Source organism: Phoxinus phoxinus (genome assembly GCF_949152265.1).
Source record: "Phoxinus phoxinus genome assembly, chromosome: 11".
NCBI classification, from domain to species: domain Eukaryota; kingdom Metazoa; phylum Chordata; class Actinopteri; order Cypriniformes; family Leuciscidae; genus Phoxinus; species Phoxinus phoxinus.
The window spans coordinates 26,437,730-26,462,229 of NC_136886.1; the positions used below are offsets into that span (position 1 = coordinate 26,437,730).

General features: G+C 36.9%; 2 protein-coding genes across 4 annotated transcripts in view; both read right to left on the reverse strand.

Moving 5' to 3' along the window:
- Positions 1-1,853: 1,853 nt before the first annotated feature.
- otos2 (otospiralin 2) lies at positions 1,854-4,858 on the reverse strand. 2 transcript variants are annotated; one of them, XM_079627600.1, is made up of 4 exons: positions 4,762-4,858; positions 4,535-4,604; positions 2,873-2,890; positions 1,854-2,163 (listed from the first exon to the last, which is right to left on the reverse strand). In XM_079627600.1, exons 2-4 carry the CDS (start codon positions 4,596-4,598, stop codon positions 1,979-1,981), a joined length of 267 nt encoding a protein of 88 aa, XP_079483726.1. In that variant the 5' UTR covers positions 4,599-4,604; positions 4,762-4,858; the 3' UTR covers positions 1,854-1,978. The 2 variants fall into 2 exon arrangements, 1 of the variants encoding a protein (XP_079483726.1); XR_013799477.1 differs by lacking the exons at positions 4,535-4,604; positions 4,762-4,858 and adding an exon at positions 3,203-3,647 and having other exon boundaries at positions 2,049-2,163.
- A 1,530-nt stretch (positions 4,859-6,388) lies between these two features.
- nck2b (NCK adaptor protein 2b) overlaps positions 6,389-24,500 on the reverse strand; it is a 43,523-nt gene continuing 25,411 nt past the window's right edge. For both annotated transcript variants that reach the window (XM_079627601.1, XM_079627602.1), the window contains exons 3-4: positions 9,699-10,423; positions 6,389-7,543 (exon numbers count right to left, since the gene is read on the reverse strand). In XM_079627601.1, coding sequence (XP_079483727.1) covers positions 7,349-7,543; positions 9,699-10,423 — 920 coding nt within the window. In that variant the 3' untranslated portion in view covers positions 6,389-7,348. The remainder of the gene's footprint in view (positions 7,544-9,698; positions 10,424-24,500) is intronic.

Below are 24,500 nucleotides of genomic sequence, written 5' to 3' on the forward strand. Positions count from 1 at the left end.
AAGTGTAACCCAAATGTTTCTTGAGTAGCAAATCAGCATAATAAAATGAGTTCTGAAGGATCATGTGACACTGAAGAAGACTGGAGTAATGATGCTGAAAATTCAGATTTGCCATCACAGGAACCACATTTATAACAATATATTCAAAAAGAAAACTGTTCTTTTCAATTGTAATAATATTTCACAATATTACAGTTTTTACTGTATTTTTAACCAAATAAATACAGTCTTGAGCAGAAGAGACATGTGCCCCAATTGGAAGCATCAGAGCCGGTAACACAGGAAGTAATAACGAAATAAGGAATAAAACATTTAATTTTAATTTATATACGTGCATTTTTTTTACATCTAAAATTTATAAATGAACATTGTTTAAAATATAAATTCAAAAATGTAACAGATTAATAAATGCTTTAAAACGTGAATCTAGATCCAAATGCTGTAAAATGTTGATCATTGTTTATTCATCATACCTAATGCACTAATTGCTGAATGCACTAAATGCTGGCAAATATTGAACCTTACTGTCAAATGTTTTGTTATTAAGTAGGCCTATTAATATCCAAACAAGCTAAAAGAAAATTAAACTTATAAAGAAAATCACTGAAAATGTGTTTTCATTATGTAAGAGTTTATATTTCCTTGTATGTGTGTAAAAGCTCACACTTATACTGATAGTATCCATATACTGGAGTTATTCTGCTGCAGTCAAACACATTAGAACATGTTCCTGCATGTACTCATCCTGAGGGAGATGACCCTTGTTCAGAGGGTCACCTCTTAACACCTGGACTGCATTCCCACCTGATAACAGAACACCTGCCTGCTCTGTTGTGCTGCTGAATAATGGCTATTTGCCCTGCTGATATTACTGTAGCACGCATTCACATTTAGTTTGTAGCAAGAACAAATGCAGTGTACATGTATTTTAAAGTGCCCCTATTATGCTTTTTTGAAAATTGCCTATTGTGTTGTGTGTAATATAGCCATGTATATACAGTATGTGTATATATGGATGTTTTTGAATGTAAACATGTTTTAAAGTGTACGATAAATGGAGTTATTGTCTCCCAACAATAACTTACGTAGGTTGGTAACATATTCGCACAATGACAGCCTATGGTCTTCACTGGCTGCCCATGTACTTTGACCCGCCCTCACACACTTAAGTTGTAGCTTAGGCCTGGAAGAGTTTGGTGTGTGTTGTTGACATGCTGAGAATGCTGCAAAAAGTAAAATCCACTTTGCATGCACTTCCAGAGGACGAGGACTCCGGGTATAATTGATACCGACGCTATTTGTATCAGTATACAAGTGCTGAGGAATCCTCTGGAGCTGAAATTCAGAGATGGGTTTTCATTTCCTACACATGGTTAAGTGGTAACCCAATCACAAACACACTGGGCCATCTGACCAATCAGAGCAAAGCTCTCGGTAAGGAAGGGTTTAGAGAAACCGGATCCTTTATTGAACCGTTTTAGACATTTAGAAAAGAGGTGATGTTGCAATGTACTGTATAGTATAAGGAAATTGTGGTTTTTGACCTGGGATGCATGTAAACCCATTGTAGGAGACCTCCAAAACAAAATTAGGGCACTTTAAAATAGCATAATAGGGGAAAACACCACAGTGTGGATGATGTTTGGGTTCGGAGTGATTTGATTGCTTGTACCAGTTGTTCAAGGATTTATAGGGGCACCTTAAAGAAAAACCAGGACAACTATCTTTTTTTTTTTTCAAGCAATAATAAATAAATAAAAAACGGTTGTGAAGAGAACACTTTTACTTGATTAGGATGCTGTTACACAACAGGTTTTATGCAACATAAAAAAAAAAAAAAAACTTTCTCATGATATCTTGCCCTGGCTCAAATCAAGTCTAGATGATTGATAAAGGCTGTCTGTCTCTTTTTCCAAGAGCCGTGCCATAATGAAAGGGGCAAATGGTCTCGATAACACACACTCAGATTCAGATGGCGTTATTCTTCAGGAGCGGGAGGGTCATAACCCAGGCGGCTGGCAGAAGGAAAGTGAGCCCAGTAAGTTCTGGCCAATTCCTCGATCTTGTCATAACCAGCATGAGAACGCAGCTCTTCAATCCAGCCGAAAAAGTCTGAAGAAGTCATTGCCCAGTTAGGAACATTCCTTTTTTCCCTTGATTCAGCTGTGAGCCAAGAGAACAACAAGAGGTCAACAAGAGCGATACAAGAACAGATCCTTATACAGAACATCAATGGTTTATACCGGTCAGTACCGGGTATATGTGGTAAAAGGCCTTTCAACTTTCAGAAAGCATCACAGCACTTTCCTAAATATCTGCAATATGTATGCACTGCATGGTAGTCATGACGCTATAATGTGCAATGACAAAAGGCTTATTCTGAGTTAATTGGATCTAATTTGTAATAATATTCAAAGTGCTGCAAATTCATGTAGGCCATTATAATTATCACACATTCAAAAATACATTCAATGAGTTAACTAGATTTTCAGTAGCTGTGGAATAAAAAGACCTTGGGTTTAAAGCCACGTTCACGGTTTAATTCAGAATACCAATTAATTGCTCTCCATAAGTGGAAGGAATGAATTTGCTGTGAAAGATGTGCAAAGTGACGCACACTGGGATTAGTTTGTGAAATATGCATCTACTACCATTTCTACTCCAATATACACAGGTCATTTATTAAAATACAGAAACATGGCCTTTATTTTAATATAACCAAGCTATTTAACCTTTCTTTTTGCAGAAATTATGGCTTATTTTATAATTATATAAATTTTTCATACTTTTTTCCCCTAATTGTCATATTTTAGGACCCATTGCACCTTATACAGGTTACAAATGAACGTTTATAAAGTGATTTAAAACTCACCTTGGTTTTCCTCTGCCCCTGTACGGGAAGCAAACAGAGAGAGATTAAATATATACCAAATAGCTATACTAAAAAGAAGGTATAGCAACTCTTTCAAGGCAGGAATCAGAGGGGAATGTGTATTTGTGAAGCAATAATATAATGTGGCTGACTGCTGACACATCTGGTAGAAAAGCAAACAGCAATCTGACTTTTAAATTACTGAACTGATCTTAATTTAAGACTAAGACTGATCATTCCAATGATGCCCCGTTTTTAGGAAATCTGAAGAAAAGAACAAACAAGGTATTTTAGACAAAATTTCAGTTCATGCATATATGGTGCAAATACCTTGAGAGCTTTTCAAGGTCTTGATTTAATGGCAAGAATGTCACATTATTTATAAGCTCCCATTCATCTGTTACCCTTGTCTGTCACAGCTTCAGTGTTCACACAGCAGCCGACTGGTAAACTCGCGCGCGCACTCACTCTCAGGTAAAAAGAAGCCGAGCTGTCTGATTCGGTAAGCACTCTCATGTTTGGGAGGAACAGTTGAGCTTTTGTCTGTTCTCAATCTCAATGTTCTGCCAATGTTCTTTCAGGGGTTTCAGCATGTTTGACAACGCCAGCATATTTCAGCTAAACAAGTACGTCAAACCTGGTAGCCTTTAGCTGTTTTTATGTCATTTGCGCAATTTTGCCATTCTTGTCCAGCTCGCAACAGATTCACATGAGAAAAATATTGAAATTAGTATAAAGGCTCCAACCTGAGTGCTAAAACCAAATTTCAGGAACACTTTTTATTAAATATTTTAATAATGCATTATAAGGGTATTCTTCTTGCATAATGCAAACATAATGCCTCATTATATGCCGTATAATATGTTGGATCTCTTATAATATGTATAATTTCATGAACAATTGTAACAGTTTGATACAGCACTTTATTTTACTGTTCTTCATGCTCTGTGTACAACTATAATAACTAGGCAGTAACCTTTTCACAATATTCTAATTTTTGAATTTTCATAAGCTGTAAGCCATAATCATCAAAATTATAACAAATAAATATCTCACTTTGCATGTAATACAGCAAACAGGCTTCATATAAGAGCCATGTTTTACTTCAGATTTATGATGAATACAGATGTCGATTTATGAAGACTTGTTTTCCTATATAGCCTACTAAAGGATTTATAATAAATTAATAACTGTATTCAGCGAGAATGTATTAAACGGTTCAATAGTGACAGGAAAGACTTTAATATTGTTATTCAATTTCAAATGAATGTTCTTTTGAGCAGTCTATTCATCAAAGAGTCCTGGGAGAGAGAGAAAAAACGGTATAACGGTTTTCAAAGCAAGACTAAGACCGCAAGCAGATGTTTTTAACATTGATAGTTATCAGAAATGTTTCTTGAGCAGCAAATCACCATATTATAAGATGATTTCTCAAGGATCATGTGAGACTGAAGACTAATGATGCAGAAAATTCAGCTTTGCAATCACAGGAATAAATTATATTTTAAAATAAATAAAAACATATTTCACAATTGTACTGTTTTCACTGGGTTTTTTGTCAAATAAATGCAGTCTTGGTGAGCAAAAAAAATTACATAAAAAGTGATCACAATGACCCTAAACTTTTGCATTGTACATAATCAAAGTGTCAGGTTTCCTTACCAGTGATAGAGAGCAGTCCAAGCCAAACCACACAAAGGAAGAATGCAAAATACAGACGAAACATGGTCACCTGAAAGTAGCATAGCAACACACTCAATATGAGGCTCTACAGTCAATTTTCTATTTTCAAACTTCAAAGGGATTCTAACATAAAACACGAAAAAAAATGATTGCATTAAAGGAACCACAGAAATGATTCTTACATCAGTGTGTCTATATTAGCCTACCTGCAGCAGCTGTTCCTGGATCCAACTGGTGTCATGGAGCCCAGACCTTTAAGTAGAACCCCAAGTCAGGGCTGGAACTGTCTTGTTTACCTTTCACATGGACCTTTCATATGTCATACCCCTCATTTCTTTGCTCGTTTACTCTATAGCTCTTTGTTTGCAGGGGCATCTCACACTTTTCTCCACAGCTGAAAGAATCCCTTGTTCAAGTAGCGGCCTCACGGTCCAAAAATTCTAGCTTCTCTCTGGGTTTCCACCTCTCCTGTCTAGAATAGTTGTCTGTATAAAAGAACTAGTGTGACACAAATGCGAGTTTATATCTCACAATTCTGACTTTATTTCATGCAGCAATTTTCTCCCTTTTTTCACTGATATAAACTCACAATTGAGAGAAAAAGTCAGGATTGTAAGACAAATAGTCACAATCCCCTTTTTTATTTTTTTTTATTCAGTGGCGGAAACAAGCTTCCACAAACCTCTGGCCTGTGAAGCAGACTCAAACCATAAAGGTTCTCTCCCATTGGGTAGACGCAAAGTAAATGAAAGTGGCAGTGTGTGTTATAACTGACATAAAACAGTAATTACCTAATAAAAATAAAGTAAAGAAAATATTCTGCATGATTCTAAAGTTTTCAACATGTGGCTAATTTGCTGACAGACAAAACAATGAATTTCAGAAAATTCCCAAAAAGTTGGCAAGATAAACCTTTTATATATGGCAATGATATATACTTCAGCGCCCTCCAGTGACCAGTATGTCTAAACACAACGACTTCTTTGGAGGCTACACTCAATTATGCTACTAGTAATACTGTAATTACAGTAGAACTGTGCACAATATGCAAATAATATTCAGTGTAGGCCTAGCAGATGTATATAACTTGATGGCCTACAACAGAGCACATTGCACAGTATCCCACAATGCAATGCACTTTCTCGACTTGACTTTCAAATTCAAGTGTCACAAACATAGACATATATCATAGGCCTATCTATGTCTATGGTCTCAAACCTCAAGAACTTTCTTTTATTCCACGTGCTCTTTTAAAGCTGCAGTCCGTAATTTTGGCGCTCTAGCGGTTAATAATCAGAACTGCATGCATCTTGCGGAAGAACATCGTCTCTGTTTATGTCTATGACGAGTCACGCAGGTAATATTACTGGGCTACTCCGCAGTGGTACGACCCCTATCAAAAAGGGACAGTAAAATTTGTGTTTCAAAAGATTTCAATTTCAAATAAATGTTCATTTGAAAGAAAAAAGATGATATCACAGTGAGTGTCCATGAAAATATTAAGCAGAACCACCGTTTTCATCATTGTTAATAAGAAGAAATGATCTTGAGCACTATTAAAGACTGTAAAATTTGTCTATCCCATCATAGGAATAAATTACATTTAAAAAAAGTGTGTGCGTACGTATGTGTATGTGCGCATGTGTTATTTTAAATTGTAATAATATTTTGCAGTTGTTTTGCAGTTTACTGTTTTTACTGTATTTTTGATCAAATAAATGCAGCCTTGGTGAGCATGAGACATCTTTTAAAACAGTAATAAAGATCTTATACTGACCCCAAACTGTTCAATGGTAGTGTATGCAACCAAGAAACCAAAAATCACACAACTTTGGTAATACTCTTGTAAAGTGTTTAATTAAACAACAGTATTTAAACTTTTTGCACAGCTATCATGGATGTGGAGCGGACTACACTGTCCTTCTCTGCAGCTTTTTTCTTTCCTTAAATAAACATGGTTTAAATAACAATGCTCAGTAACATTCAGACGTACCATATTTTTGTAAAAGTTTGGAAAGTAAATGAAGAACGAACTCATTTGTAAATAGACCAAACCATTCGTTGAATGGTGGCCGTTCGAAATGGAAACTAACAGTTTTGCTGTAATAAGGTCTATGGCAACACTTTAATATTGATACAGATGTGTGAATCTGAATGGTGGATATAGTTATCTTATATATATCAAATTAGCGGTGCTTGAACGTGAAGGTGGCACATTTGGTTAAGCATCTACAAAACATTCATCTTATAAAGACCCTCCTGTTGGCATTTCTCAGTTCATCCAGCAGGAGGCGACCTGTCACCAACTCTCTCTTTGGCAACTCCTATGTACAGTACATACAGTTTCCTGTAATTCCCCTGTGTCTGTATCCTTGCACTCATCCCGTGACAACCTTGAATATTGTGCTGCCAAAATAGTCTCAGGCTGTATCAGATGAAGGCCACATCTGTTGGCTTTCATGTAGTGTGAACAGAAATTGAGCTGTCGGTCAAAAGGCAATGGGCAAGTGCTTACATTATCACTTGGGAAAGGCGATATTCATTTTCGTGAACCACTCCAGGTGAAAAGATCATCATTTAAAGTAACATGGAGACACAGTGACAGAAAGGATACGTCGCATCATTACTCTAAATCAACAGTAAAGTTAATTCCTGTGATTTTCCAGTGGGTTGGTGTTCGGCAAGTCCCCTGTTTGCTGGTGAGACATGAGCGTTAGGTAGGAGTTGCAGATCACTTGGCTCAGTGTGAGGTCAGATCTGGTCTGGTTGTAAGGCTCATTTGTGTGTGGAAGGTCACTGGAGGGGTTTGATCAGGTAAAGCTTTTCTCCATGTTCGCTAGTGAAAATGGGAGCTTTCTTGTAGTGCTCTAACAGTTCATCCATTGAATTGAAGCGGCGTTGACCGATACAGTAAACTCCATTCGACAACTGCACCTTGAAGTGTTTGTTCTTGCCCACTGCTTTCAGAGACACTGAGAAGTCACTTGGCTAGAGAGAAAGAAACAGAATATTCATTAGCGAGCTTCAGCCTACAGATGGCGCCATAGGCCCTAGATTTCAAAATCAACTGCTCTCAGAATAAACAAGCACTTTCGTTTCAGTGACATTCTGTATGTCAACGATAAAGAAATGTACACTTTAAATGTCAAGCTTTTAAAAATGTACTCTGCTGGTTTTGGAAAAATTTACCATTTTCAAGAAGTTTAATAGCTCTAATGTCATGTAAAAAATAAAATGTTCTTTACATATTGAAGACGTGTGAATGTTCACAGTACAATCATTAATTTTTTTAACTACACTCTAAAAAATGCTGGGTTGTTTCAACCCAATTTTGGGTAAAATATGGACAAACCCAGCCGTTGGGTTAAATTTTTACATTACATTTTTAACCCAACATTTGGGTTTGTCCATATTTTACCCAAAATTGGGTTGAAACAACCCAGCATTTTTTAGAGTGCATGTATATTTTACTATGAATATATATTTAACTATGTAATATATTTAACTATAGATTTTTTTACAAACATCAATTAATTTAAGTTTTTAGAGAGTCGCACCACATGACATTTTACTACCTGGCTTTCCTGTAGCTCAGTTGTGGGTTTGATCCCAGAGGATTGCACATACCTATGTATAAATGTATAGGATAATGCAATGTAAGTCGCTTTGGATAAAAGCGTCTGCCAAATGCATAATGAACTAACCTCGCCTAGTCATAAAGTCAAATTATCTCTTATTTTAAGATACCTTTTTTTACCTTGACACACATGATGCCTTCACAACATATTGTAATTATCATAATTACTAAATGACAACCTGGGTGTTTTTACTCTGAGCTGTTCATGTCCTTTGACTCAGAAATATGCATTTCAATTAGGGCTGTAACGATTAATCGCGATTAATCGAAATCCAAAATAAAAGTTTGTGTTTACATAATATATGTGTGTGTATTGTGTATAATTATTTTGTATATATAAATACACACACATGCATGTATATATTTAATAAAAATGTGTTATTTATATATAAAATAGTTCTATTTATATATAATATAAATCATATAAAAATATATATGCAGTATATAAATGCAAATAATTCTCAAATATATACATGCATGTGTGTGTATTTATATATACAAAAATAATTATATACAATACACACACATATACTATGTAAACACAAACTTTTATTTTGGATTTTGATTAATCGCGATTAATCGTTACAGCCCTAGTTTCTATGGCAACACTATTAACGGCAAATTTAATCTGCGTAATTTGAGTAAACAAAAGACAAAACCACAATAACAATTCACTTCAAGTTGGTAGCTTCAACTTAAAGAGGACCTGTTATGCTTTTTTACATGTTCAACTTTCTAGGTTGAATACATAGAGAATACATATAATAACTTTCTATGTAATGTTGCTGTTTGAGCATGTCTGCAAAGTTCCAAAGTCACTCCAAAGGCAGTTATTCTCTAAATATTAATAAGTACCGTTTCTGAACTCCCTGAAAACCCTCAATTGTAGTCTTCAGTTTTCTTCCAGGAACGTACGTCACAATATTCCTCATTTTAATAATTCCCCACCAAGGCATAAGCATCATTTTGGGGACGAGGCCTGGTCGAGTTGTGTTAGTAGTGTACTGTTGCCATGTCCAAGAGACAAGGTTTTTTACACCCCGGATCTGGCGTGACATTTCCCAAACACTCTTGAAACGGTTGATCAATCACAACACACTGATCCAGTCAACCAATCAGAGCACATTGTGCTTTTTGGAAGGAGGGGCTTCATAGAGACCGTAACCAAACACGAGCGTTACTGACAGACTGGGAAGAGAGGTGCTGCAACAATGTAAAATATGTGGGGGACAAAAGTGTTTTTTGAACATTCAAGCATGAAAACTTATTCTAGTAGACCCCAAAAACAAGTTATAAAAGCTCTTAGTCGTGGTTTTCATCTAATATTTATATTCATAAGAAAAATGTTTTAATAGTTTTAGTGTTAGATAATGATAATAACCCTGAAAATGACACCATGGACACAAATAACTGCACAGCACTCAAGTGACTATTCACATCACAGCTATTGACAGCAGTTATCTGGTCACTGCATTTTGATTAGATCCAGATAAATACTCAACTCACAGAGGACTCGCTGTCTCGCACGAGGAAGTCTCCCTCCACCCCCCTCTCGTTCAGCGCACACTCGGCCTGGTGCCGTGTCACGTTGCCATAGTACCAGTCCATTCCGCCAAATTTCCCTGTGTGGGAGGGCCCAGTGTGGCTGTTCTGCTGGAAATGGGAGCCCGAGGCCGTCGATAACGGACCATCGTTGAGCACAACCACATAGTTCTTTGGCACCAGACCCACCTGCCCACGGCAGTTCTTACACCTCCACCATTCGGGGTCGTTCTCCGGCTTCTCCAGCACCTCCATCGTCTCGCCCTTCTCAAAGTTCAGCTCCTCCTCCGTGACCGAACTGAAGGGGTAGAGCGTCTGAACAGTGTGAATGACTCGGGGACCCTGACCGTTACTGAGGCCCGGCTGTGAGGAGAAGTCAGCGGGAAAGTCGGCCGAAGTGTCCTCCACCTCCTCCTCCACTTGGACGTAGTTGGAGGGGAACCAGCCCATTTGACCGTTATAGCTGCCCCTCCACCAGCCGTCACTGCATTTCTCCATCACCATCAGCCGCACCCCCTTCACCAGGCTGAGCTCATCCTCCCGTTCCGCGTTGTAGGCAAACTTCACCGTGGCTGGAGTGTTCAGGTCATATATTCGTTCAGCCCCGCCCCCATTAGAGGAGTACTCATCCGTGCTGGGAGTTGGAGAGGCTTCCCGTGTGCTCGTTTTGCGTTTCGTTTTCCCCAGGCCTGAGAAAGAGAAAGATGGGTATTAGACATCAGACACAGTAATTATGTAAAACTCAAGCATCTGAGCGCTGCTAATTAGAAGTAGAGGAGAAAGGCCAGGGATATTGATTAGCGCTGCAAATTCATCAATACTAATCATTTCCTGCTGAGAGAATACATGTGATCTAATCATTGCAGCCAACCACATTTCCTCTTAGTGTCTTCTACATTCTTAAATCTCATCCATCACATTATCTGTTGCTCACAATCAGGCAAACTTAAAGGGATAGGTCACCCAAAAATGAAAATTAGCCCATGATTTATACTCGCCCTCAAGTCATCCTAGGTGTATATGACTTTCTTCTTCCAGACGAATACAATCGGAGTTAAATAAAAAAATTCATACAAGTGCTTCATATAAGTGCTCCACACGGCTCCAAGGGGTTAATAAAGGCCTTCTGAAGCGAAGTGGTGCGTATGTGTAAGAAAAATATACATATTTAAGACTTTATAAAGTAAAATACCTAGCTTCCGTCCAAATTAACATACGGATTCGACTTAAGTCTTAAAGCGCAACTTACGCGAGTAATGCGACATACTGCTGAGATTTACGCTACGTCACAACGCACTACGCTACTTCTGGGGTCGCAAGTTGTGCAAGTTGCACTTTAGGCGTAAGTAGACTGCGTATGGCCAGAAGCTTGAATTTTACTTGCAACGTGTTAAATATGGATATTTTTCTTACACAAACGCATCGCTTCAGAAGGCCTTTATGAATCCCCCCAGAGCCGTGTGGAGCACTTTTAGGATGGATAGATGCACTTTTAGGATGGATAGATGCACTTTTAGGATGGATAGATGCACTTTTAGGATGGATAGATGCACTTTTATGGACTTTAAAACAGAAACAGCCGTTCACTGCCATTATAAAGCTTGGAAGAGTCAGGACATTTTTTATATATATAAATCCGATGGAATTCATCTGAAAGAAGAATGTCATATACACCTGGGGTGTAGGGCTCTAAACGATTAATTGCGATTAATCGAATCCAAAATAAAAGTTTGTGTTTAAATAATATATGTGTGTGTATTGTGTATAATTATTTTGTATACACACACACATATGCATATATTTGAGAAATATTTGCATTTATATACTGCATATATTTTTTTATATGATTTATATTATATATAAATAGAACTATTTTATATATAAATAACAAATTTTTCTTAAATATATACATGCATGTGTGTGTGTGTGTGTATTTATATATACAACATAATTCTACATAATACACCCCCATATATTATGTAAACATAAACTTTTATTTTGGATTCGATTAATCGCGATTAATAGCCCTACTAGATTAACAGCCCTACTAGGATGACCTGCTGAGGGTGAGTAAATCATGGGCTAACTTTCAGTTTTGGGTGAACTATCCCTTTAAAGTTTAAACCATGCTTTTCTTTTTTGTCATATCATTTTTATTGTTATAGAATTTTTATTGTTGCATACTGCATTTTTACATTTTATACCACCCCACCCACCATAAACAACCCTACCCAGCCCCAACAAAGCAATCCCCAATCTGATCAACAAAACATCTGAAGATAAAAAAATATGCATACAACAATATACAACTACATACAAGCAAAGATACATGCGTAATTGAGATGATAATATTAGTTTAAAAAACACACAAAAAACACACAAACCTTAGAGGTGGATTGAACGGGGGTATGTAAGTCATTAAAGAAAGTAATGAATTGTTGCCATTTTAAAAAAAAAGATGCCCCTCTACCTCTAATATTGTACTTAATTTTTTCAAGTTTAAAAAAAAGGGCCAAATCTTTGAGCCAAACTGAAATAGAAGGGGGTGGTGGCGAGGTCCAAGATAACAATATTCTGCGCCTAGCGAGAGGAGATGCAAAAGCTACGGCATCAGCCGGTCTACGGCTTAAAGCTGACGCCGAGATGAAACACCAAAGGTTGAAGGGCAAACAGCTAACTTGATCCCTAGAACATCAGAAACTATTTTAAAGAAAGAATTCCAAAAGTTATGTAACTTGGGACACAATACAAACATATGGCTAAGGTTACATGGTGAAAGTTTACATTTATCACACAAATCTGAAACATTGGGATACATTTTATAAAGTTTTGTCTTTGAGAGATGAGCTCTATGAATAGTTTTAAATTGTATAAAGCTAAGCCTAGCACATGAAGTGGTGGTACTACGTACATTGTCTAATACTTTACTCCAGTAGTCTTCCTCAAACTCTACTCCAGTAGTCTTCCTCAAACTCTACTCCAGTAGTCTTCCTCAAACTCTACTTCAGTAGTCTTCCTCAAACTCTACTCCAGTAGTCTTCCTCAAACTCTACTCCAGTAGTCTTCCTCAAACTCTACTCCAGTAGTCTTCCTCAAACTCAACTCCAGTAGTCTTCCTCAAACTCTACTCCAGTAGTCTTCCTCAAACTCTACTCCAGTAGTCTTCCTCAAACTCTACTCCAGTAGTCTTCCTCAAACTCTACTCCAGTAGTCTTCCTCAAACTCTACTCCAGTAGTCTTCCTCAAACTCTACTCCAGTAGTCTTCCTCAAACTCTACTCCAGTAGTCTTCCTCAAACTCTACTCCAGTAGTCTTCCACAAACTCTAAGTCAAGTTCCTCTTCCCAAGCAAACCATGCTTTGAGTTGGATCCAGAGCCTCGCAATACATCATCAAATATGAAACGCTTGCACAAATGCTTCTGCTACGCAGAGCCGTACCTCTTATATGGGCATTGTGAATACTGTGAACAGGCAGTGAAATAAATGTGCAATGTGATACAGATCTGTGTTGCTGCTTATCAGAGTATAAACATGACGGTCAAACCAAACAAGAGACATGTTGACCCATCACTTAAAATAGACTCAGTTGTGTATAGTAAAGAAATACACATTTACATGTGCACAATACATTAACACACAACCACAAACATCAATACCCAGCAGTTTCCTTCCTGTAGCAGATGATCCATGCACCCGGTTTCACACTCTCTTATAACCATTGCTTTCCCTACTCAGTAAACAACACACAAACGCACTCACTCAACCTCCAACCCTAAACTCCTCCCTCTTTCTCAATACACACCTGCAGAGAATACAAAATGACAATAACTTCCTCTCTATACAATGAAAGAATAGGAGGAGAGAGAGAAAGAGTGCAGGTGTTCATGTGTCCGCTCAACTGAAGAGAGAGCGGGGGTGGCCTACTTTTAGGAGCAAAAAGCAGCATGATATACTACTGTATGTGTTTATATTTAAGCGTGTGTTGTGAGACAGAGATGCTAAGAATGATGGTTTACATACACACATGACGTTCCATTCAAATGAGGAGGAATGTGTCTGGTATTGTGCATCCCTAATGACTGGAGCAACTGTGTATATGTCAGGGGGGTTTTCCCTTCAGAACTGAAATTAAATGTAATTTAACCCTTTATATGAAAGGAAATTTATATAAATAAAGAAATATATATATATATATGGATCAATGGCACAAGGAATTAAAAATTATTTAGAATTTTTTGATAAAAAAAAAATGACAGGGTGATACAAATGTCCTGATATCATAATGAATAAAAAGCCTAAATAGAAATATGTAATTCTTGAAAAGAAAGCCTTAAAGGGATTGTTCACCCAAAAAAAACAATTCTGGCATTACTCTTCAAGTTCAAGATAAGATATTTTGATAAAATGTTTTCCATTTTTAAAGGTTTTTCCCATAGTTGAAAACGTCGAAGTGTAAATGGCCCATTAAAAAATTAACATTATTTTGTTCACAATAAGATAAATAAAATGCATTTAGAAAATATTTCTAAAAAATTTAGTGTGATTTTTCATTCCATGACAGTAGTTTGGCATCATTTTTCATTATTTCTTAAAAAATAAAATAAAAAGCAGTGGTGTGGTGGTAAGCAATGTGAATAATAATATGCTATAAAACCTAAAACAGCAAGTTTTATCACATATATAAAAATCCGGAAGTCCATCATGACTGTGTGCCAAGGTGTCTCTTAAATATAAGATAATTTTCCCTTTTTATCACCAATAACAAACAGGAAGAGAAGTAGGACAAAACCAGAAGGAAGCAGACATCTCTCAAAGGACACATTTATAAATGAGTAACCTCAAACATTTTGTCCCTCAGGTACGATGATCCCAATGTTTCATTAAAGCAGTGATGTTCTCTATTAACATACTGTCTGTGACATGAGAAAGTGCTGGCTTAAAAAAAAAAGAGTGGGAATCCTCTAAAGACAGAAGCTCAGAGGCTTTAAGGTCAATTTTTTCCATGGAAACAGTTTCTCAGCACAGCAGGATGCAACTCTAACAGCTGGATCTTGAAGTCACACTAAAGCAGGGCTCCAGACTAACATGTGGTGGCACCAGTACCTGATTTGGTAGCAATGGGGGTGGAGGGATTTTTAATTATAAAGATAATTCAATCATAAAATTACTATTATTTTGCATTCGTAAGTGCATTAACAAATAATATCACATGCTTATTTCTTGGAAATGCACATTTGACAGTAAAGCACTGAGCTTGAAATGCAGATAAAATGAACTTTTATTAACAAAAGTAACGTAAAACCCCATTGTCATCACATTAAAAATTACATTTAAACTGGATAATATTTAGAGCTTTAAAGCTGTGGAAAAATTGTGAAGCACTTGAAATGTCCTTGGAAACAGTGCTTGAATTTCACTCTCAAAAGGTTGTATGAACTCCGAAATAATTAATGTAAAAACATTTTTACATTTTAAACATTCTATTTCTGCCACAATACCATGGTTACAGTTAGGGTTGCTACATTAAATCCATGGTGAATTTGTGGACTAAAAAGCCTTCTACAACTTATTTGTTCAAGGCACAATATTTCTCCTGGTTTCCACGTCAGCGTTTGATCTGATGGTTTGTAACAAAGATTCTGCACCAAATTTTAAATCTTCTCAAGATCTAACAGAGATGCACGGTCAATATTGGCCAAGAGTAAACCTGTTCTGAACTAGCGCTGTGCTGTCTAATATCAGAGCTGATAAACTGTCTGCGCAGTGCAGCTCGAACTTAAAGTGGTTTCATTCTGCTTTCGTTTCACTTGCCGTTTGATGTTCAGCTGGGGAACGTGCGACCTCTAACAAAATTAAGTTGCAACGACAAGAAAAAAGAGCCCTGTTAAGCCCTGTTGCAGTCTGGAGCCCTGTGTGTAACATCTATGGTCTCACTGATTTATGGGAGACAAAACTCTCAAATACATCATTAATTGAGACTGGAGTTGGAAATATAGGCAAGGTGTTTCAGTTACACCAAGTGTCAAGCGTGTTCTCTAACACTCATGGTAATAAACATTTGTCTGTCTGTTTAGGGTTGGTTGGGGAGATTGAGTCATTCTGCTGCTGTTTACAGGCAAAAAGATGATCAAGCCTTTCATTCATATGCCCTTCTGTGATTTCATTGGCTACTATAGTCAAATTCGAAAGAACAGGGCGTCTTATTTTCTCAACTCACACATCACCCGGCAGATTTTTCCAAACTAATAAACTTACTCACAATTAGCCACACAGATACATTTAACACTAATCACACAAGACACAGTGGTTTTGATCGGTGTGGCTGATGGATTATTCTATATTTTTCTAAATCTGGCACCATATGTTAAGACCGTGTGTAGTGAAAGAGAGGCAGTCTGTCAATCACGCGTGTACAAACTAGGGTGCAGACAAGCACAAACCCCTCTTGTAACAGCAGAATATGGGTGGGAAAATTCACCTTCACTGCAGACCGCTTTCACAATACTTTTAACTTTGATGTTATTTATGACAATGTACACTATACAGTATTTCATAAAGAATGTGCATGAAACATTAGAGCTTATCCAAACATACTACAATTAATCCAGTTGTCATGTTCAGCTAGTATGCACTTTAAAACCAAGGAATAAAACCTGAATGGGTTTCATAGAATCTGTGTAACAAGAAATTATTGGTCAATTGCAGTATGACACATAATGCCAGACAGTTATCTTAAAGGAATAGTTAAAAAAAAAGATATGTATTTACATCCATTTTGTTCTTATGATTATGGCCACAAAAGAGTTTAGTAGAATGTTAATTATCTCTTTTACATAAAATGTTGACCACAAGGCCCAGATTGTCCACAACAATGTAGACTATAGGTTCCACTGGTTTATCTTTTGTAATGAAAGCTTTTTTAACTTGCAATTTTATGTCCATATAAAAGAGAATAAAATAATTATATTTCAGAACTTGTAAGAGCAGAATGTTATGTGTAAATAGCAACAGAAAGTATTTTCTTTGCACTAATTGCAAATAGCAGTGTTTTCTTTTAACCAAGTTTAAATTGCGGTTAGATGCTAACTATACTTAAGCGCAAATAGTGGCAGATACTATTTGCACCCGTGTATAGTAGTATATTATAAAACAGTATGCAATAACAAATGCAGTGTATATGATTATAATTATTCATCATAAATGGATGCTGCCTTTTTGGGACATTACTTGTACCTATCTCTAAAGCCCTCCCCTACACCAATTTTCCACTTTTTGAATATTTTCTCCGAGCTGCTACGCAAGAGGAAAATGGAGGAATAATGAATTTGGAAAAATACAGATCAAAAGCTAACGCCACCCACCTTACTCTCCACATCAATAATTGTTATCAGTGGGATTTATTTTGTAGTTCTGACTAACTCTGCTCACTAACAAGGCAGGTTATTTGCATTGGTGTAAATAGACATTCTGTGAAATATTTTAGAGCTTGGCATAACTACAAAAAATGTATATTCATTATATAGTGTTTTAATATTAATTTATATGACTTCCTCATGCATCCAGGCTTTAAATAAATAAAACCATTTTGAGGGGTTAATTAGAATAAAAATTATCTTGATTTTTAGTTTTAGCAAATCATTTTAAGTCAACTTGAGACACAATTGGAAGTTTGCTAAGGCCTCATTATGGGCTCCGGATTACTGGTTGAGAACCACTGATCTAAACGAACATTCAAATATGACATCAAGATGTTACACCAGTTTGATGTCAATGAAGTTAATTGCCTTGTGACCAAACATCATGAGGTCAAACCTGCCACAACACATGGCATATTTGAATGTCCACGAATGTAATTTCCTGTAAAGGACCAATAAAGTATCAACGACAACAATACGACTTACAGATAATAATTTCAGCGACTGACTTAACAAATAATTTCTGTCTGTTCCTCACATAACACCATCATACAGCTTCAGAATATGTTGCATGAATCAAATGGGACAACTTATATTAAATAGTGATGTTTTGTTACTTTTGTCCATCCCCTTTCGCTGTAATTGAATTGGAAAGTGGCTGCACAAACATTCTTCAAAAGTTCTCCTTTTGTTTTTCACAGAAGAAACAGTCCATGTTTGGAACCACATGGATATTTTCACTATCCTGTTGATTCTCCATCTCTTTCCAAGTCTCAGCTAACAGACTTTCCTCATTGAGAGGAAATATTTTATACACAGATATGAAAAAAGACCTGGAAAAGACGGAGGAAAAGAGAATAATAATAGGGAGAGAAAGACAGATGAAGGCTGTCAGAGAAAGGGTAACCTTGTCACAATGGATGAGCAGAGAGGGGAGGTTAACCTTGATAACTGCAAATCGGGTGCAGGGATGAAAGCAGGAGCCGTATGCATGAGCAGCATTGACTGAATGACCTCAGACACAGATGACATTATGAGGCCAGAGGGTGAAAAACACCAACACGCGCACACACACCATTTATGTAGCCCATAAACACTGTCTCTGAGTCACAGTCTCACCTCACAGACAGCGGATGAGCACATTTATCAAAGCACATTGAAAGAACAAATAGCCTGTGAGAGAGCTGTCCTCACTCTGTCCACAGAGGATCGATAGGCCAATAGACAGGGAAAGAGGATGTGCTTTTAAAACATGACACCCAAGGCCAAGCATTGAGGCTGCCTGTACAGTCATGGCACAGCTTTTGACTCGCTTTCAGTGGCAAAAAGAGCCATTAGGTGGTTCAGTGTACAGTGTATTTTAGTTAAAGGAATAGTGATGGAATAAATAAAACATGTGCTATTTACTCACCTTCCTGTCAAACCCTTGTGTGGTTATTTATTTATTTTTATCTGGTTCTGAAAAACAGTTGATTTACAAATCTGACTGATTCCCCAAAAAAATCTAATTTCATCTCAGTGTCTCACACACCTTTCCCCGAAATGTGTATTCCATTAGTGCCAGAGCCAGACCTGGATCTAAACCCAGTTTGAGGAGTGGAATATACCAGGAATCATGTTCAGTGATCAAGTCACATTGGTTCTACAGTTGACAGCTCATTGGTGGCAAAGGATTATCAATGAATAGTGACTTAAACTTCACTCAGTTTCTCACACAAAGCTATCTTGTGACTTTAGCAGACCTTCAAGCAGTCCTATTGGCTGCATTATGTTTTCTGAGCCTAAAGTAACAGTTCACACAAAATCAAAAATCATCATTTGCTTACTTTAATGTCATTTTAAACCTTTTATGTGTGTGTATTTTACACACAAAAAATACATTTTGAAGAATGTTGGTATTGGTCACCAAAAAAAAAAAAAAAGAAGACATTTCTAAAAGTATCTGCTTTTATTTTCCACAGAAGAAAGTCAGTCATACAGATTTGGAACAAAATGAGGGTGATTAAATAGTAACAGAATTTTCATTTTCGGTTGAACTATCCCTTTAACAGCTGTGCTCTCTATAAACTGCAATAGCTCTGTTAATGCACTGTGCTGCAATTCTTAATTTTTTTACAGTACAAGTATCATGTAACAGACGCTTCTACCCAAAGTAGCTCACACTACTCTTAATACAAGGACAGCCCCCTGGAGTGTAAAGAGCTATTTATACCAAGGATAATGACTATAATGATAACTATTACTAAAGTTTTAATCGTTCTAATTCTATGAGAATAGCAAAGTTCACACCGCAGCTATAACGATAACGTCAGAGGAAAAATATCGTTGGAATTTGGAAACACTTTCAGATGTTTTTTTGTATCTGATGAATGCTAAAAATATTGACAGTCAATCAAAATCCACTCAAGTTTAAAGAGCTCAAGCATTTAAAGCTGCAGTCCGTAACTTTTTGAGGTTAAAAATTATGCAAGTACATAACCAGCTAGTGCTGGGTATCGATTCAAATTTCAAGAATCGATTCGATTCCGATTCTCAAGATCTTGAATCGATTATCATTATTCGATTCGATTCGATCCGATCTGATCCGATCTTATATTTTTAAAATCAAAAGTTTTAACTGTTCATGAACAATCAAGTGTTTGTATTAAATAACATTCACAAACATACATTAATGTTGTAAAAATGTATTGTTCACTCAATGTATTGATGTTAGATAAGGCATTAATGCTAATGAATGGTGTCTTAATGTAGTGTTACCAACTAAACAGGAGATAAAACGTGTTTTATTTTACTTGACTGTCCTTTTATTTAATCCAAAACTGCGTTCATATTTAAAAGGCCTTTTAAACAAGATACAACCGCACACGATACCACTTTAGGGGCCGTTCACATATCGCGTTTTATGCGCGTGCAAATTCAGTGAGAAGCACTTCAATGCATCTCAACAGGTCATGTGACAAAAACAAGCCTGTTACGGCCTTTCCGTAACAACATGGAAAGCTCGGCCGAACAGCTGATCATAGCTGTACAGGGCGGCTTTTTATTTCTCATCTCAATGAATATATCTAGTAGTAAAGCTAATGCAAGGGCTAGAAATCACTTAATTATTTGATGATACTTCCTCGTCATCATGGAGAGCGCAGTTTGCACGAGTTTGCACCGCTTTCTCCTCTCAACAAGCGCGTGCTTTCCCTTTGCGTCTGCCGTTGCTATGCAACCATGAACAGAGGCGCGCCTGGAAAACGAATTTGCACGCGCAAAAAACGCGCTATGTGAACGATTCATTCCTCCTTTCTTCTCAACAAGTGGATTCAGAGAAACCGCATTAGAAGAGCTGCCGGTCGCCGTGTCTCAGTGCGTTTATGGGGAAAATGTAGGCCTGTTATTAAATCGATCCTCTGAGTTACCGATCGATCTTTAGAAATTAATATGAAAATCGATTTAGAATTGGTGAATCGATTTTTTCAACACAGCACTATAACCAGCCAGTGTTCAAAACTATCTGCTTGCCTTCAAGCTATTTAGCTCGATTCAAACCGGTAAGCTTGCAATAATGTTTTTAATTCCAGTGGTACTGGTGGATTTCCGATGGGAAATTCGAGCATGTCTTTGCGTCATTACATCACATACATTACTGTACACATAAAGAAGGCGTCTCGGCTAGTAGGCTATATTGCGTATGAGGATGTTGGAGGTGGAGATTTATTATGGAGTCAAAATAGGGCCATATCTGCAAAATAAAACAATGTTTTGCAAACAAAAAATATGTTTTGCAAAAAAAAAAATATGTTTAGCAAATAAAAATAAGAGTATTGAGAATTTTTTTTGCTTTTTTGCAAGTAAAAAATAATAATTGCAAAAGAAAAGTAAACCACTGAGAGAAAAAATTAAGTTTAGCAAAGTAAAACTTCAGCAGCATTGACTTTGCAACACATATTTCTCTTTGCGCCGCTCCTTTAAATCCACGTTTCAGTCATCCGTGCCTCTGCGGCGCAAGCTTTCCTTTGCGCTTCCTTTTTCTTTGCGCCTCGCTTTGTGTCCCTGATTTGCGGTGGGGGGTGGGCTCAAGAGGTTGGGGTGTGTACAAGGGACGAAGGCGCGTCCCTCTCGTTTATGTCATCAGCGCGAGCCCCAGACCGAGTGGATCGATCGAAATGGCGGAGCAGAGACATGTGGGTGATGGATCACAGGTATGTATTATTGATAGCTTTCTTATTAATATTATTAGACTCCTATATTATTAATAACAGATACTTCAGACCGACCAGAGGGTTGTCTGGGGCTCGCGCTGATGACGTAAACGAGAGGGATGCGCCTTCGTCCTTTGTACACACCCCAACCTCTTGACCCCACCCCCCACGTCAAATCGGGGACACAAAGCGAGGCGCAAAGAAAAAGGAAGCGCAAAGGAAAGGCACGGATGACTGAAACGCGGATTTAAAGGAGCGGCGCAAAGGGAAATATGTGTTGCAAAGTCAATGCTGCTGAAGTTTTACTTAGCTAAACTTTATTTTTTCTCTCAGTGGTTAACTTTTCTTTTGCAATTATTTTTTTTTACTTGCAAAAAAGCAAATTTTTTCTCAATACTCTATTTTACAATAAACATATTTTTTGTTTGCGAAACATTGTTTTATTTTGCAGATATATATGGCCCTATTTTGACTCCATAATTTAAAGCCTTTTCTCACAGCACTTGATACTCAACCCAGCACAACCCACGTAAAGTTGATAATTCCGCAAATAACTGCAATTGTATATTTCGAAAAGAGATGGCGACAAAGAGAAAAACTACAGACTGCAGCTTTAATGAGGCAGACGGCATAAAATAAACAGAACATTACCGTTCAATGGTGTGGAGTGGATGCTAATATAGTTATCATTATAGTTATCATTTTAGGTGTGAACAGGTTTTTATCTGGGATTAGGCATCTTGCTCACTGGCACAATGGTGATGATCTCAGTGTTCATATCGTGTGGGTTTGAACCCACAACTTTAGTTACTAACCAAGACCTTCCATCACTATACCACACAACCTCTACCTCTACAGTTAGCTTTATAAATAAAAAAAACACACTAAAAAACATATACATTTGTTACAACAAACAATGAAGTCCTGGGTGGCATTTTATTAAGCTGGCAAGCTCTACTTTTAAACGGTTCATATTCTCATCCAGGAAAGGTCTGCCAATGACAAAATAAACCAGAGCCATCAAAACGGCCATTTAATAATGATCTTAAATATACAAGAAACAGTGACATAGGCTGCATAGTCTCACTGCAGAGGTTCTTGCCCTCCATCCTCCCATTTCCTGTCTTGGACTCCATGCAGAGATCCATGTGTCAGTAATTAAGAGTAGCATGTAACAAGCTTCATAAGGAAAGTGAGGTAAAGGATGTTCTAGAGAGGTTAAGGTCAAAAGGGTAGAGAGCCGGGGCCCATTTACCCTGACAAGAAAGGGGTGGTGCAGTTTGTGTGTGTGTGGACATCTTACAAATAGATGTCAGCAGGAAAGCAAAATGGAGTGGAGGATGTCTTTAATTGCTTTGTCTGTCTCCGCAAGTGATGACTTTGCACTCAACAAGCATCTCTTTCTATGTGTAGATATATTGATGGGCTGCTAAATCTGCCTGCCTGTCTGAATAATTTATGCATGTATAAAACCATGTATGCTATAAGTAAAAAAGTTTGGAAATAATTATTGTCTAATATATATATACGTCTCTAATTCTCATTAAGGCAGCATTTATTTGATCAAAATACAGTAAAAACAGTAATATTGTTAACCATTAAATACAATTTAAAATAACTATTTTCTATTCGAATATATTTCACTGGAGCCATAAACCCCAGTCTTCAGTGTCACATGATCCTTCAGAAATCATTCTAATGCTGATTTGGTGGTCAAATTCAAAAATGGTTGAGAGAAATCAGAGGTGTTGTTTGTGTCTAAACATGATGGTTATTGTAGTTCTACATGTGAGCATGCATTTACTCATCTCACCTTGCACAAAAACACATTCAGTTTTCCTCAAAATGAATAAAAACAGTGAAATTCAAACTCAAAATATTAAGCAAATCTGCAATTAAATACATTAAATAACACAAATAAACTTATGCATTTAATCTCACTTTATTAACCAATCTCTTTGCTGCTGACCTTCGATGATCCAATTGAGCCATGCCAATAAGCAAAAATAACTTAAGATGTTTATTTTTATTTATTTTTTTATTGCTGAATAAAGAGTGTTAAACGTCTTATTCTTCTGCATTTCCTTCAGCCTGAATCTTATTCATTTCACTCTTGGCATGAAAGGGCCTTTACATTTGCCAAAAATCTTACATTTAACACACATGCAAGCAACCAAGACAGCCCAGCCCAGGTGAGAAAAAAATATGCAAAAGTAACAGAGCATTACTCTCCTCCATAAAAAGTAATTAAGTGACGCAATTATTACTTTTAGGGAGTAACACAATATTGTAATGCATTACTTTTAAAAGAACCTTTTCCCAACACTGTGTGTGACAATTAGACTCTCCACCACAATAAATAACAACAGCTACACTACAATAAAAACTAAACCACTGTGCGAAACAAAGCATCAAAGGTAAGGTTTCTATGACAGTACTTGGCACCTCCCTGATATCAACACATGATTCTGCAAATAACAGCATAACAACATCAGACCCATTAAACACAGGTCAAAACGAAGTCAACACTGTATGATCAGCGCTGGAAATTATGGGACACATTAGTCTCCACTTCACAGCCAGGAGAATTGAGTCTGACTCCTCTAAACAGCTGATCGATCGGTTCACTCTCTCCCGTGTGATTAACAGATGGGAAACTAATTAGGTTTTACAACAAAAGCCTTTCAATTACTGCTTCCTTACACACCCTTGATGTTGAAGGTTTTATTTCTGCATCTCTGAAGGTTTTAAATTTCTCACATGAGAACAGGCAATAATTCAGAAATATCAGAGAGATGGAACCATCATAATGAAGAAAAAAAAGTCTCATTAAAAAAAGAAAATCATTGAAAAGAAAATATTAATTAAGCAGTCCGGCAGTATTTTTATTTCTAAGGGGGAAAACACACTGCTTATTCATATTTGAAAACATCAAGTGGTGCAAACAACATGCAAAAATATAAACAAGGGAAATTATATCATAGAGAGGACCTCTGCAGACCCTCATGAATACATGTAAATAAATGTAAAAAAATCAAATAAAAAGGTTAGATTATATATATGGTGATGATAATATTAATAATTCATGATACTAATTGTTACATGGAATAATACACTACCATTCAAAACTAATTTTGTGAAATATTACAATTTAAAATGA